Genomic DNA, 16491 nt, shown 5'->3' with positions numbered 1-16491 from the left:
CTTCAGAGACATTTCTATGAACAAACTCCCTTGCTCAATCCAAGGGATAGCCTGAAAAGGCTCTTTTCAGCCATGCCAGAGGATGCACAAGGAAAAAACAGAGTGATTAAAGGAGTAACAGAGGAATACCAGTGCAGAAGCTGCACTAGGAATAATGTCAGAACAATCCCTCTGCTCCCAAAGAACAGCTCTGCTTTACCTCACATGAGGAAGAAAAGGGTGTCCATGTCTGTCCCCATACTTCCCACAAGGCAGAGAGGCAGGACAGTGGAGTGGCTGCCACACCTGACCAGGACTCAGGAGATTCCAGCACAGCCATCACATCTGCTGCCAGCTGCCTGGGCAATTCAAGGGAGGAAAATTCCTGTTCTAACTTCCAGCCTGTTCTGCCACCAGGCATTGCACATCCAGAAACTCAGCCTTCGCCCTAAACTCATTTGTGAGGGAAGAAAACTAAGAAAAGAAAGACTTTTATGAGATTTGCCAAAGGATGTTAATTTCTAAAGATGAACTGAAACAAAATTATCAATATTTTGGGAAAGAAATACTTTGGAGCACACACAACCACAGGCTGTTTCCTTGTGTGGCCCAGGCCTACGAGGAACACAATCTGGCAGGATTCAATTTTCAGCTTGTGTCAAGAGAGCACTGAGGAAGCCCTCCAGGAGACAGGAATGAGATAGCACTTCAGTTGTGCTTCTCTGTGTACCAAAAAACTGCTGCAAGCCACAGAGAACTGGCTAGTTAGCCAACACATTCTTGTTGTGAACTCTGTCTTTCAGTGGAAATTTGGAACACTGACTAAAGGATTCCCATGCCTCAGAAAAAACATTTTTCCACAGAAAAAGAAATATTATTTTATTAATCTATTAACTGAACTCCCAAACCAAAGTAGTTCAATGTGAGCATACTGCTGCAGGGCCTCATGAGAGGCACCAGCAATTAGATGACCAAGAGGACATTTTATCACCAAAATGTGCCTCATTCTCCCCCCAAGAAAGGAACTGTGCAGGGCATCCTTCATCCCAACAGGCCAACCTAATCACAGGGAAAAGTAAACAATAAAAAGGGAAAACCAAATACCAAAGGAACAACAAAATCACAGGCACGAAAACAGCACTTCCAAAGCAATCTCTTCTCCACATCAATTTTTGTCCTAAAAAACAACAACAAAACTACCCTAAAAGTGACCCAAACAAGCTGATTAAACTGAGCTACAAACATGAACCAAGTTCCCATTAATTCCACATCCTCTGGCTGCTCCCCTCCTCCCAAACTCGCCTCCCGCCGTGCCACGAGCCAGACGTGTCCCAGCTAGTCCAATTCAACATCCTCCAACGCCCTTCATCTCCTGGAACCTGCTGGTCTGCCCCCTCAGCTCCACACGTGTGAGGAGAGCAGGATCCTCACCATCCACATCTCCTCCATCAGGGAGCTCTGAGCAACCCTGAGCACACAGCTACGTACACTCTGCTTGTGGATAGAAAGAAAAAGCCTAAAGGAGGAAGTGTTTTTCCAAGCATCGGTGCTCTAATAAGGAAAGTTTGATTCATATATAAGAAAATATAATCAAATTCCTGTAATAAAATTAACACAACCAGCAGCCAACTGTTCTAAAACTGGTATCAGAGCACGGCATACCTCCATGGGTAATATATAAAGATGCAGAGTGGATGGGCTGTGGGATGGATTTGATTGCTAGATGCCAACATTACGCAGATAAGAATTCAATCAATGAAAGCTATAATTTTCCTTACTTTTGACTAATTATCTTGTTAACTGTGTATGTGCTACATTAGCAGCCCAGGTCTCAAAAACAACAGCAGGGATTTTCCCCCATTGCACAAAACAAGTGTTGTAAGAGGAGCCTGAAATCTTTGCTACCCTGAAAGCAACTCGAGCTGGCTCCACATGGTCCCCACCCATCACTGTGCACAAGATGCTGCCCCTGCAGCCATCCAAAATGCTCTGGGGTTTTCTGCTTCTCCTGCAGCTGCAGGGAGCCAGCCCTGAGTTTTGCTGGTCAGTTCTGTAAACGTCTTGGATTTCTTTCAGCATGAGCTGAACACAAACCCAGTGATTCAACTTGGCCAGCTGCTACCGCCAGGACACGCTTTGAAACCAGACGTGCGCACGTGTTTTCGTCTGCATGTGGCTGGGAAGTCCAGAGGGATTCGGGAAGGGATTTTTCCTCTCTGCACCCAGACTTCTTTGTCTGTAGCACAAGTGACATTAAGAAATGCATGACGACAGTAAATGACAATTTGTTTTCCTCCTTGCTAGGCATCTAGCAGTTGCAGGGTTGACTGCAAGCTCATTCTAAACCGTAGTACTAGACGTGGAATTCCACCCGGATTTGCTGCCATGCTCCTCCAGCAGCTCCCCAGTTGTCTTTATCTTTTCCTCCCTTTTTTTCTTGCTATTTTGACAACTGAATTCTTTCTTCACAATTTTCATGTTCTCTTATTATTTACTCCATACACAACCATGCTATTAAATCCACTATCCAGCTATTGTATCAATGTCAGCAAATAATTTCTAACATTGCTCAAGGGACAATGTTTTTTGCTCACCAAAACAACTCTGAACATGCAACAAGGCCAAAACATTTGGGTTTAGGAGCATAAAGATAAACAGCAGTAATTCATAATTAAGCACTTTATATAAGAATGACATTATTCCTCCCCAAAGAGCCTGGGTGTCTACAGCTCAGAATTGGAAGTCCGTCTTTCAAATATCTGAAGCAAAATGTGCACGTAATAAATATTGTATTTCATTAACGCTGTCAATAGAAAACAATTGACTTATCCAAGTCCTAAAGCTGCACAGCCTGAAACGAGTTCTGCTACTTTCAGAGCTAAACAACAGTTAAAAGTGCCTTGAGGTGAGACTTGAGATTTAAACCCAGTTTCAGGACCTATTGTTTGAGAATAATTACCCTTCTCTGCTCCTCTGTGATATAGGGATGCCTGTAACTTCCTTTTAGCTCTTCAAAAAGAGGTCATAAACCTCGTAGCTTGGTAAAATTATCATATTTCTGATGTGCTGAGCACTTGTAACTTCAGCTCTACCACTTAAACTCTGCTCTGCCAGCTTGGCAAGACCACACCCACCTTTGTGGTCTGCTGGAGTTTGGGGTGGCCTGAAGGAGCAATGCCATACCTGTTTGTTGGAGTGGACACTGTTTTTATTCCTGTTGTTGTCCAGCAGCCCCCCACACTTGCCCAACGCTGCCAAATCCTTCATAATAGAGTTCAGAGCTTCTTCTTCATCTGCAAGAAAAGAAGAGACAACTGAAGTGTGGAAAGCAACTTTGCCCTCGGATGCACAGAGTGAAAATACAGCACTGCAAATACAAACTTTCATCACAAGTGGATCAAAAGACACAATGTCAAGCCTTCCTATTAAGAGAGGTATTCCAAGACTACACCACACTCTCTCCCAGCCCAGTCTGTCTTGAAAACACAGATTCCTTCATCACAGGTGAGACAGATAATGAGATCTCATTGTCCCCACCCGAAAGGGCCTGCAAGAAAGCTGCAGAAGGATTCCCAATAAGGACATGCAGTGACAGGACACAAGAAAATGCCATTAAAATGCAAAAGGGCAGGTTTAGATTAGATATTAGAAAGAAGTTTTCTTCTGTGAGGGTGCTGAGGCCTTGGCACAGTTGCCCAGAGAAGTTGTGGCTGCCCCATTATTCCTGGACATGTACAAGGGCAGGTTGGATGGGGCTTGGAGCAACCTGGGCTGGTGAAAGGTGTCCTTGCCTTTCCTCCCTCTTCACTAAAGGTGCTCAAGAGCCACAACTGACCATCAAAACCACAAACAGTGAGAAACCAGGGGAGAGGGCAGGGAATCCACAAGAAAGCAGTGCTGGATAGAAGACACTGACAGCCCTCAGAGGATGTCTGATTTCTGCAGTAACAGGAGAACTTTGAGGGACCATTGGATCTGAAACCAATCTCCTCTTCTTCAACACTTCAGCATCTGTGGTTATGGGCTCTTAAAGCAGCTATGAAGTGTTAAAGGAAAAGTACCAACCACAAGAAGCAAGAACCCTGTCAAGAGCTAGGGCAGGGCACACTGTTAGGAGGGTGTGAAAAACCACTGCACACTCCATGCTCGTGACACAGTCAAGGCAAATGATAGGCACGTGCAAAAAATACAAAAAATACAAATACAGCTACAAATCTTGTCTAAAAATGAGTGTCTCCAGGGACAGAACCACCCCTACGCCAGGCCAGCCTGCAGATTTAACTCAAAGTCCACAAATATGTGAAAAATGACAACAAACATATGAAATCAGACAGGACTGGACCCAAATACCAAGGATCTTTCCCCAGGGAGGTGTATGTCCTGGATCCTTGTGCTCAGATATAACACCATCTCCTCTTGTTCTGCTCCTCCTGCTGGGTTCTGTGAGCAATGAAACTATAAAAAAACCCCAGATATGTGAGAAAAAGACTTCTTGTGCATGCTCTGCTCCCAGAGTATACTGAAGAAATAAGGGGAAAAACTGGGGCAAAATGTTTAAAATCCAGTCTCACATTTCAGAGCTCAGAAATGAGCTCCAATGCCTACATCAAACTCTTAGGAAAAAGCCTACATTTTTTTTTAGGCAATTTGTGTATACATATTTAATATATAAACTGTACATTAATACAAAAATATAACTGATAAAATAATAAAATTCATACATAAGTATGTTAAAATGTAATCCCTTTTGCCTCCCACATTTCCCTATTTACTAAAAGCACAGATATTTTTTTCCAGAGGGGTAGCAGGGAGCACAACCTTAAGTGCTACAGGAAAAACTGAAGAAAAATATAATTTTCAGTTCAAGTTCAGGATAAAAAAAAACCAAACCAAAAAAAAAAAAAAAAAAAAAAAAAAAACAAAACCCACAAAACCCCAAACAAGAAGAAAGAAACACATCAAGAATGTCCCCAAAGTCTAGGTTTGGGGTGTTTTTCTTTTGTTGTTGTTGGTTTGGTTTGGTTTTTTTTAAAAGGACCTCTGGGACAAGCATAGTTTTCCACACAGATTTTGTAGTAGGAAAATATCCAACACAAAAAAAAAAAAAAAAAAGGAAAAAAGGCTTTTTTTTTATTTTTATGGAGGGGTAAGGGAACAGGGGGAGGGATGAGCTAAAACAAACCCACAAAAACAAAACCCCCTTACACCACCCTCTAGGAATTTTCCACCAAAGCTTTAATCTCTACAGTGCCCCTCACCCCCTTTTTTTTTCTTTTCCAGCAAGTGACAACAAAAGTTTCCTGAACAGCCTGATACAAAACACAATCTGTAATGTCATGGCCAACAGGGCCAGCAGGCAGAGTCCAACCACCCAATTCCCCATCCCTCTCCCACCTCCAAACCTCGCTGGCAACACCTTCCAGGAGAGGAATCTCTGGTTAACCCACCAGAGCCCTGGTTTATATCACATTGTCTTCCTCCTCTAGCTACACATCAATCTTGCCAAAACTTTTTTGTAACAGACTTCCCAGCCCACCAAACAAATGTTTAAAAATTCCTGGTGCTGCAAACTCAGTTCATGATAAGTCACATTTCTTAGGAGGTCAGGCTAAAAACCTTTGCTAGAAGTGACTTTTTGCATCTCTCCAAACATAGCAATGCAAGGAGAATCCACTGACTTTCAGTAGCTGCTTAAATTCAGCTGGTTTCCAGAAATACCCAAACATCAACTGAATAGGCCTTAGAATAAGTGGCATAAAACTGAGCTCCAGCTGTCCTGAATCAGGTACTGAAGGAAAAAAAAAAGAAAAGAGAAGCTATTTCTTGTATTTGACTGTCAAATCAGCATTTTCCTTCCTTTATCTACTAAGAAACCAATGCAAAAGAGCATTCTGAAAAGCATCTGACGATTTTCAATTACAAAATATGAGTGTTGATTGTCAAAAAACTAAAATCCACATCCATGACATCACTGTTGCAAAGCAAGATAAGAAAACTTCTTCCTGTCCAATGGAAGGTTGGATATCAAAGGAAATGTTGCTTTCTGCTGCTGGAAGGTGAAAGACAACTTAAGCACAAGCACAAATACAACATTTCCTTCACCTAATGTATTTCTACGTGCTGAAGTGTTTTCCAGCTGCTTTTAACAGTGTGTTTTCACTCCAAGAGAGCTGTGATTTCAGGGAGGCAATGACCAAAGCCTCAACTGTTCAAAACAAAACCCCCCACACCAGGCTGTGAAGCAACTTCTGAGCAGCAGCATGATTTGCATCATCGCTTGCAAAACCGACACTTCCCAGTCCTCTCTGGGACAGCTCTGCACAGGCACTGATGCTTTCCAGACTGAACCTCTTGCCCATCCTAATTCCTGCTCTTGGGGTCCCCCAGCTGACTCCCAAGAAGGGTGGAGGACTTTGTTCCATGGAAATACGCAGCCAGCTCAGCCAGTGCAGTCAAAATTCAAACAAGCACTGAAGCTAACGGGATAATTAAATCCAAATGCCACTCCCAAGCCTTTCCAGCAAAAGGGGTGTCACAGGCTGTTCCTCCTCTGTTTGGCTGGGTTTGAGTGGGGAGAGGGGAAGGATGGATGGTTCTCCCAGGGACAAAATGCCAATTGTCGGGAATCCCGTGCCCAAGGGACAGGAAAAATCCTGTTCTGATCCCAAATATTCTTCAGCCTTGTGAGAAGGCAGCATTGAGGCTGCACAGCAAATACCTCCCCAGGCTCTGCCATGGCTCCAGAACAAAACATCTGTGAGTTGCACAACACTGATGAAGTATCCTTGGAGCTCTATGGACTTGGGAGACTCCTAGAAATCTTTGTGCAATGTGAGCAGGTTCCTGCTCCTGAACAACCTCCTGGCCCAGCTCCACTCTGGCATCGTTTTGCACAAATTCACTTAAGGTACTGTGGGTTGACAGGATGAATTGTACAACAAATCCCACTTGATCTCCAACACAACATGAAAACAGGATTATTTCTACCGTGGAAAAGCAGGACAGAGAAAAGCTGATTATAGAGACAGCAAAAATGAAACATAAAAATAAACTGTGTTTAGTACTGTCCCAATGTCCCCAACGTCTTTTTCCATCCTCAGCTTTCAGCTGTTTCCCTTAATAGGAAACTCATTTCTTTCTTCTCTACTTTCCACCAACACACTTAATTTTGTGCTTTTTAAATCAGCTTCCTGTGACAAAGCTTGTTTGATCACACTGCCAGCCCATCCAACCAAGGATCACTTCCAACCAAAAATAATAGATGTTTCAAAAGATTAATTTCCCAGGGGTTTGGGGTTGGGGGGAAATATCCACAGCCACACAGAAGAGAGGAACATACAGGAGCAGAAAGCCAAGAGCACTCCCAGGAAGCAATGGCCAGTGGAGCTCCAGCAGACAGGGTTTATATTTTTATTAAAATACACTCATCCATTTTGGCAGGATCCTATATCAAAACCAGAATGCCTCCTTCTCTCATCAGGTTTTCAGTTCTGCAAGATGTTAAGACTTGCAAGCCCCAGGCACTCCCAGTGAATCTGGTACTGACAGAACCAGAGGACACAGCCCTAAGCTGCACCAAGGGAAATTTAGGTTGGGTATCAGGAAAAAGTTTTTCACAGAAAGGTGATAAACTTCTGGAATGGCTGCCTGGGGAGGTGCTGGAGTCCCCACCCCTGGGTGTGTTTTACAAAGCCTGGATGTGGCACTGGGTGCCAGGGTTGAGTTGAGGTGTTGGGGCTGGGTTGGACTCAGTGATCTTGAAGGACTCTTCTAAATTGGTCATTCTGGGAATTCTGTGAATCCTGTGAATCCGAGGCATTTGGCTACTTGGCAAAATCAACCAGGGAATGACACCAAAAAGCCAGCAGATGACACATCTCTCTGCCCTTCAGAGACATTTTCAGTGCTGCTACGTGGCCTTGGTTCCAGCCTGCGTGGGGGAGAGAGGAACCTGGACTTTCAGTCTTAGTACAGCAAGTTCACTGCTCCAAGAGATGGAAAACAATTTTTCAAAAGGGAGAAACAGAAAGCCTGAAGGTCAACACAGACCACCCGAAACAATTCAAGAGTCAGGAGAGAAAGCAAATGAAGAAGGGACAAAGGAATAATTTAGCTGTGTTCAGATGGTCTAGACACTACTGTTATTGTTGGCTTCACTAATAGGTCATTGCTAAGAGGCAGTTTATGGCAGTTCCATGAAGCTGCTTCCTTCAACACTGAAAAAAAAAAAAAAAAAGAAAAAAAAAAACAAACAAACAAAAAAAAAAACGCAGCAGCTGGATGAAGCCCACAGGAAAGCCTGCAGAAGCACAGCAGAGTCCTGTAAAACATGGTGAGCTCTGATTTGGGCCTCACACACACACCAGGCAGAATCAGGGCTGGGAAAAATGGGGGAAAAGCCCTGGGTGTTGCAGGAGGGAAGAATATTGTCCCATGAGTCATTCCTGAACAAGGCTGGAGCATGCAGCTCCAGGGCCCTGCAGGCACTTGGATCCAGAAAAGAACCACAGATGTGACCACTCGTGGTCACTGAGGATCCCACTGTGCTTTCACAGCCGTGGTGCTGATGGTGCATTTGCCTGTGTAAACTCCAGCAGCACCCTCCAGCACCAGCATCCACCTCTCCAGAAGGTGATGCAGCCACTGGGGATGTCCCAAGGCAGAGGGGAGAGCTCTGTGAAAGCTGAGAGGGGGGTGAAGAGAGGATGGGGAGCCACAAATAAACATTGTCACCTTCAGGAAAAGCTTGTTCATGGGCTAGACTTTGAATATATAGTGACAAAAACACTGAAATGTAATAAAACACAGTGAAAATAAATATGGAGCCACATGATGATGACAGTGACAATACTGAAGAAGAGACATAAGCCTTTCATTTTTGCTGGGTTTTTTGAAAATACACAATTTTGGATTGACTGGTGTACAACATTTATCACTTAGCAAAGGGATCCTGAACTGAAAGACAAGACTCACTCCCCTGGCATCACTCAGCTCCTGCAAGGAGCAGCCCCTGTCCTGATGGAATTCCAGCTACACTGCCAGAAAGGGAGATGGGCTGGGGTTTATGTCTCATTTGATGGACAGAAATCAGAGACAGACAAAAGCCTTGCTCAAGACCACACAAGTCTGCAGCCAGAGCTAAACACATTAAGGGAGCTTAAATTCAGAGAGGACTTAACTTGATCTGGCCTTCCTGGCTGTATACAAAGGGCACAGCAACTCATTTAGCAGCCTCCACATCCCAACCTTGACCTGGAATCACACAGAACAGTCTCTTCAGAAAGCCTCAGCTGGAAGAGCTCATGCACTTACTCCAGTAACCCCTCTCTGCAACAAACATCTCAATTCCAGTCTGAGAATACAGCTCACTTTGTATTCTGTTCATTAGATCTTGATACCCCTGTATCTTAGACACCTCTTTATTTACAGACACTCCCCATCTTCTCCAGGTACTCACAGACTGTGATTTCATCTCCTTTTAACCCTTCTTCATTTAAGTAAATGGAAATACTTAATTAATACTTAATACAGAATACAGCTTTTGCCACTAGAGTAACACTTCATTCATTTCTTCAGTTCTTTCCAGGTTTTTTTTTTGTTTTGTTTTGGGGGGGTTGTTTTGTTTTGGTCTTTTTTCTTTGTTTGCTTTTTTGTTTTGTTTTGTTTTTTTATCAAGAGGAAATAGCAAAGAAGCACATAATGTTCAGTGGCCAAAGCACCTTTTTCATGCCCGTTTGCTGTGTGAGCAGGGGCTAACAGCAAACTTGGCCCATGTGTTCCAGTGGAAGTCCTCATCTATCAGGGCAGCAGCCAGCTCGGCTGCCCACTGCCTTCCCAAAAGGTCAGAGCCAGACCAGCCCAGGTCTTTTCTGGCCCAGGGAACAGGACAACACTCACCCATGTGAGAGCACTTGTCCAAGATCTTGCTTGAAGATAGATGCTGCCTTTTCTCCAAAAGCCAGAGGGGGAAAAAGCTTGGAGACAAAAAGCCAGACCTGGGGTTTCTTCAGTACTTGCAAACACCATGAACAGGCAGGTACAGCCACCAGCATCCAGGCCATCCACAAGACACCAGGGGCCAAGGTACCAAGCCAGCACACACTTGATGATCTTAAGGGTCTTTTCTAAATGAAATTATTCTGATTCTTAACAGAAGGGATCAATTAGTAACTAAATACCATCACTGATTGTCCCAGTCAATACTAGGAAGGAGCCCAGTGAGCCAGAGGCTCAGGGGCCTGACTTGGACACTGACAAAAGCCCCCAAGCAAGCAAAGGGACCCAGACACTCTGACAGGCAGCTGCAAGTATTGTTGTGCAATCCACCCCCCTTGGAAGGGCTGTCTGTGAATGATCTGAGGCAAGCAGAGCACTGCCTGCACCCACATAGTGAGATCCAGACAAACCTCCCCAGAAGTTCAACCCACATGCACAGAGCATTTTGCCACTGTCTGGAGCTGTGTCCAGAGCCTGATAAAGAGAAAAATGACCCAATTATCCTCCTCCAGAGCAGACTGCAGTGCAGCAGACACACCAGTGGAGCACGTTCCCTTTGCAAGTCAGCAAAGGCTCACCAGCAGCTGGATCTTCCTGCAACCCCACCCAAGGGATGCCAAGGTCACCCCTGGGCAGGACTGAAGGGCAGGGCACAGCCCAGCAGGTCGAGCAGAGCAATTAGACAGGAGGAAGTGAGGAAAGACCCTCCTAAAATGCTGGACTTCTTGGCAGGAGTTTGCTCACTGTTGCCTTGAGCTCAGGACACACAAACTCATGTAGAAAACCAGTGCTGTGATGTGCTGGGGGTTCTTGTAAGCACATTTCTTCTTCTCCTCAGAGAATTATGATGCTAAAGGGGGCAGCAGGTGGAGGAAATTATTAATTCTCAACCTGACAAATCGATGCTCAGCTCTTGCTCTCCAGAAAAGACACTGGTTTGAGTTTTTGATTTCACTTCTATAGCACTATCAGTAACTTTTTTTGAGAAGAAACAAAACCAAACCCATCAGAGGCTTTTGATAGCTGCAGAGGTCCATCACACCAAGTGCCCAAAAGAACATTTGTGGGTTTAGGGCACAGTTACACTATCCCACACACCCCTTTTCTGGGGGGTAAAACTGAGTTCCTGCCTCCTATTCCCCCTCTACCCCATGCTAGCCCTCAGGTGATCCATACAGCTACTGGAAAAATTGCACAGCTGTACTGGAGACTGTGTTTAGATCAAAAATAACCCTTCCTTTTACATCCCCTTGCAAAATGGTAGCGAAATCAGAGCTCAGGTGTGGGCTTGGAGGGGAAGGCAAAAATCTGTTTTAAAAAAGCTCAACCAGTTATTTTTAAAATGATAAATATGTATCACATATATAACGAAATCAAATCCCCAATGACAGGACCCAATCAGTCTCCAAAATACTCGTGCACACAAACAAGCAAACACCCCCAATGTAATACAGACATGCTAAAACTCCAACCAATTAATGAGAGCATTGAGAAAACAGCAAAAGAGACTAAACTGGCACGTAAATTTGTGTATTATGGCATAACCCATTTCAGAGCCAGAGTGAGATCATGAAGAACTTCAATGCCCTCTGAATTTCCCCAGGAAAAACCAAAAGCAAAGGCAAAGCTACTGGGACTGCACCTCAGTTTAGGAGGGGTGAGAGAGATGCCCTTAAAACCCTGAGTGATCAGTACCTTGCAAACACCAAACCCATTTGGGATGGCAAGTTTTATCACGTAAAAGTTTCAGTGGCCAGGCCACAAATAATGTGGGAATCCTTAAAATCAGAGAGTTTTGAGAAAGCTGCAAAAAGCAAGCAGTAGCCATAGAATTTATCAGCAGAAAAATTATAGAAGTAGAAAGTAAGGACAAATAAAACAATGGTCAGTGTATTAATGCTTGGCTAGAATAACTCCCTAAGTTACAGAAAAGTTTATCTAGTGAGATATTAGGAAGTTTTACGCTTAATAATAGAGCTCTGTGCATTGTATTTTAAAGCTTACAAACAAGTATTGTATTCTAAATAAACAAGCATTGTTTTAACCAAAAGTACGTGTGCTTATAGTGGTTGGATAGAACTACTGTCAATATGCTTTTGCTTTGTGTGATTGGCCAAAAAGCTTTTAAAGTGAGTTGTAATGTTAAGTTCTTCCTCTACTGCCAAAGATGTAAACTACTAACATCTTCCCACTGTAATAAAACTAATACTAAAAAATAAAACAACACAAAACACATTCCTCAGCAATCCCATCGTGTTTGTAATTTATACACAGCCCCCCAAACCAGCCATAAAATCATACAAGAAATTTCTCCCAACGAGCGGCGAGGCGCCGTGGCTCAATGCCCATGGTTCCCTCAGAAGCCCCAGAAGCTTACCAGGGACTTTTGCAATGGAAAAGGACTTGGGATGCAGAAGGTGTTTGGTTTAGCTCAGCGGGGAGGGAAAGCAAGGTCCTGTCTGTGGTTCACCACAAGCCTCCACTCCCGAAATAGCCATCCCTGACAGCGCCGCGCGCAGTAAAATTCCACGGGAACGGAGCCACGGCAGAGCTTCCCCAGGCTCTGCTCACACAGCCCCGTCCCTGGGCTTGTCACCACGAGTCCCCTCTACATCCCCACACACCTGGAGGGTGGCAAAGCCCAGCTAAGAAGCCAATTTTCCCCTTTTCCCCCAGGTCCAGCCCATGCGCCATCCTGACAGTCGTTCTCCTTCCTCCTCTGAGCTCCTCGCCTCCCGCAGCTCAGCAGCAAACCCACGGAGGTGCAGCCACCCCAGAGCCCTCACCCCTTCTTGGCTAACGGGTTTGGGTTGGAATTAGGTGGAATTTGGTGGGGGAATATTTGCTGGAGAGGGCAGAGTTTGGGGAAGTAATTTATTTAAAAAATATGGATATTGATCTAGTACCGATATCCAACTGTGACGGACAAAAACTCTCTAACAGTTTAAATTTAGCAAGTGTGTGTTTATTGTGTGTGGGATCGCTCCCAGATACACACCGCACCTTCCAGGTGATTACAGAGGCTTTTTATCTATACAAGTATTAAATACCCAAAATACAAATACATATTCATAATTTTGGTACATCCCATTCCCCGCTTCGTATGCTAATCACTCCAAAAGCTATTAAGCATGTGTAGTTTGTCCCTTGAAATGGGTCGGTGTCCCTTCCATGGGGAGGGGTCCCAAAATGAGGATGTAAATGAAGTCTTCCTTGTTCTGACCTTTCTACATTTTCAATGCAAATATGACAACTAAACTGTTGGTAGAACTCCCATTCCTTGTCTTCAATTGGTTTCAGAACAGAGGAGGCCCACAATTGTCTTATGTTCCTAAAAGCTCTTTGTCAGTTTTGTATTCTTCATTATAAACCCAGCTAACTAAACACTGTGCTGACAAGCAATCAATTATTAGTTAACTACTAACTCCTAACTTCATCAAGGCCTACTCATTTATTATTATTATATTAATTAACTCTAGTAAGGCTCATTTCTAACTAAAATTTTAGCTCCTCTAAAATCTCTAAATTCCTCAAAGTTTACGTTTCAGAAGCAGCTGCTGCCCCTCACATCCAGGCAGTGACTGGATCTTTGAGCCCAGCCACAAACCCAACACTGCTCGAGACAAACCCCTTGTTTCTCCTTTGCTTTTGTGAATTAAAGTTAGCCTAGGAGAGCTGCAAGTGGGGGCTAGAATCTTAAAAAGCAAAACTAACCACATTTAAGAAAATTTTTGCATGCCTGTAGCTCTGCTACTCCTCACCACTTCAAAGGTACCAGGTTTCTCATCCCACAAGAAACTTTCACAGCTTTTTTTACTAACTCTGCCCTTCGCTCCACAAACACTTTTTCCTCTAATGGATTAACATAATTGAATTAAACTTGGGCCAGTTATTCCAGCAGTTTCCCTGCTAAGCTTAAAATTTGCTCCTTCTGAAGGAGGGCTTATGTGCCTAAAAGGCAGTCTGGCTTTTTCCACCTCTGTCATTAGGTCTAATAAAAGATATTACCTCTCCTCACAACCTGTACCTCTCTCTTGAGCACACTTGAAAGGAGAGAAATGTTTACCCAGCAAAGAAATGTAACTAGCAAGTTATTTCCCCTGACTGACTCTGGTACATTTGAAGGTTATTTGAGGGATCATAAAGAACTCATTCTCCATCCCAGCCCAGCGACTTCCACTGCTCAAAGCCTCAGCCCAGAGCCCATGAACTCCTATCCTGTTGCTGCAGCAACAGCTGCAACATCCCAGATGTGATGCAGGTCCAATCCCACATTCCCCAGGTGCCCAGAGCACCCTAAATCTGATCCCTGGGCACAACGGGTGCAGTGCCAGGAAAGGGAGAAGGAGACCATGGGCACTTTTTATCTCAGACACCTCTCAAAAAGAACAACACCTGAGCTAGAAAGCCTGATGTGTCTTATTATAATATAAAGTGCTGCAATTCAACATGAATTAATTTTTCCTTAATAGCTCTCAGCATACAAAGAGAAAGCTAAGAGCAATAAGGACGAGTGAAAGTGTTGACTGCTGAGGAATGAGGAAAACACAGCATGGGAGGGCTGAGACATCCATGGGACAGGCTCTGCTCTGCCCCCACCAGCTCTAACAGTTCTCTCTGCTTCAGCAGCCCCCAAAAAACCCAAGGAACTGAATGGCCATGCCATGGCTGTTCAAACAAGCCCTGAGCAAGCTGCTGTGCCTTCTGCCAGCCCAGCCTGCAATCACACACACTCTGTCAATACTGTAAACAAGATCATTCTCCCATCTCCCACACCTCAGGTGACCTTTCTGCTGAAGCAAAAGTCACACTCACTCCAGCAAAGCACTAAAGACCTAAACCTTTGAGCTGTATGGATGTGCACTGAGCAGAACAGATCAGCCTTCCTGGAGTTTTTATCATCACAATCACACATGGACACACACAACATTTCATAACCACAACTGAGAATACTTAAACCATTTTTAAAACTAAAAGAATAAAACTTGAGCAGCAAACAAGCTGGTGCTTTTTGCACCAAGTTCTGCAGTTTTCTTAATATTACTTTTACTGTGATGTCATGTTTAAACACAGCAATTTTTAATACTTTTTGGGCAAGGTTTTTCCACTGTGTTGCACTGAAGATACAGACACCTTTAAAAGTGTCATAAGCACCTGTCATAAGCAAGAGTCTTGGACTCTTGAGGAGAGGCTGCAGATGGAAATGAACTGTATAATAAAATATAATAAAAATTATTATATTAATTTTGAATTTTTTGAATATTATTATTGAGTGTTTTTATATGAATAAAAAGACTCAATGCCAAGGACTTAGGCTGGTGCCAAGCTGGCACATGCAGAGATACAGCAACAGCCCTGGGATGCCACAGCTGCTCAGGGCTGCTCCAAGCACTGCATGACACAGAGACGCCTGAAGTCCCCACTTCCCGTCTTGTGGTTTCCCTGCAAGGTCATGCAACTTCCCTAGAACCTGTCTAGGAGTGAACAGTCCTGTGCTGAACTCTGAGACACTGAGAAGATTATAAATAGGATCCTGAAAAAAAGAAAAAAAAATAAAATAAAAATAGACCTGGAAGAGACTGTCATAGGTCACCTCATCCAACACATCTCCTCTGAAGGAAAGGAGGAAGGAAATTTCCAGGAGGAAATCAATGACGTGACTGCAAATTCCCTGCACTTCTCTTTAAAATGTTCCCTCACCCCAACGCATGGAGTAAACACATATACAAGGAAGAGAGAGAGAAGTGAAACTAAGAAAGCCTCAAAATTTAGCCCAAATTCCTTTGCATCAGCAAAGCTACTGCAGCAATTCTTTAACTGACAAGGATCACTCAGTGACACTGATGGGGACACACAGCCCCTCACCCATCTGATCCCCACAGACCAGACCCAGGATCTCAACATGCTCCCATCTGGTCACATCCTGGCACATCTAACCCCACACAGGTGTGGATGCTGCTGGTGCTGAGCCACAGCAATGACACCTTGGTGAGGGGACATGCACAAATGCAAGCAGAACTCCAAACCTGCACAAAAACATTCCAAAAATTCCCAGGAACAGCCACAGAGCCTCTCTTCATTAGAGAATTCCCACATTTAATGCTGCCCTGGTGCACCCATATTACATCTGCAGCTGGCAGGCTGAAGGCACCTTGAGCAGGTTCTATTAACCACTCTCTGTACAAGAAATCACCAAACTGAACATCTCCTGAGAACTGGGCTAGAGCCAGCAACTCCTCCCCTGCTGATGCTCAGGGCAGGTCTGAGCTTTCCTTGTTAAAATAACCCACATCTCCTTGACAAAGCAGTGGCTTTTGGCTTCAAAGTGAAAATGTTTCTAAAAATTTTTGGGGTTAGTCACCAGAGACTTTAAACTGAAATTTGTCATTCTTCAAATTGAAGATGCAGATCTGGACTTTCCCCCTTTTTTTTTTTTCCTTTTTTAACCTGGCTTTAAATTAGTTCTCTTCCCACAAAATCTCTCTTCTAGATAACAGAGAAAAGAGCAAAAACAAC

General features: G+C 44.0%; 1 protein-coding gene across 1 annotated transcript in view; it reads right to left on the bottom strand.

The window, feature by feature from the left end:
- LOC110484542 (mitogen-activated protein kinase kinase kinase 3) overlaps positions 1-16491 on the bottom strand; it is a 76710-nt gene that overhangs the window by 36930 nt on the left and 23289 nt on the right. Inside the window, exon 3 of the mRNA XM_021555283.2 lies at positions 3163-3272. Coding sequence (XP_021410958.1) covers positions 3163-3272 — 110 coding nt within the window. The remainder of the gene's footprint in view (positions 1-3162; positions 3273-16491) is intronic.

The sequence above is a fragment of the Lonchura striata genome, chromosome 1, assembly GCF_046129695.1.
Source record: "Lonchura striata isolate bLonStr1 chromosome 1, bLonStr1.mat, whole genome shotgun sequence".
Lineage (NCBI taxonomy): Eukaryota > Metazoa > Chordata > Aves > Passeriformes > Estrildidae > Lonchura > Lonchura striata.
Note: the sequence above shows the minus strand (reverse complement) of the source record. Positions and strands in the feature narration are given on the sequence as shown.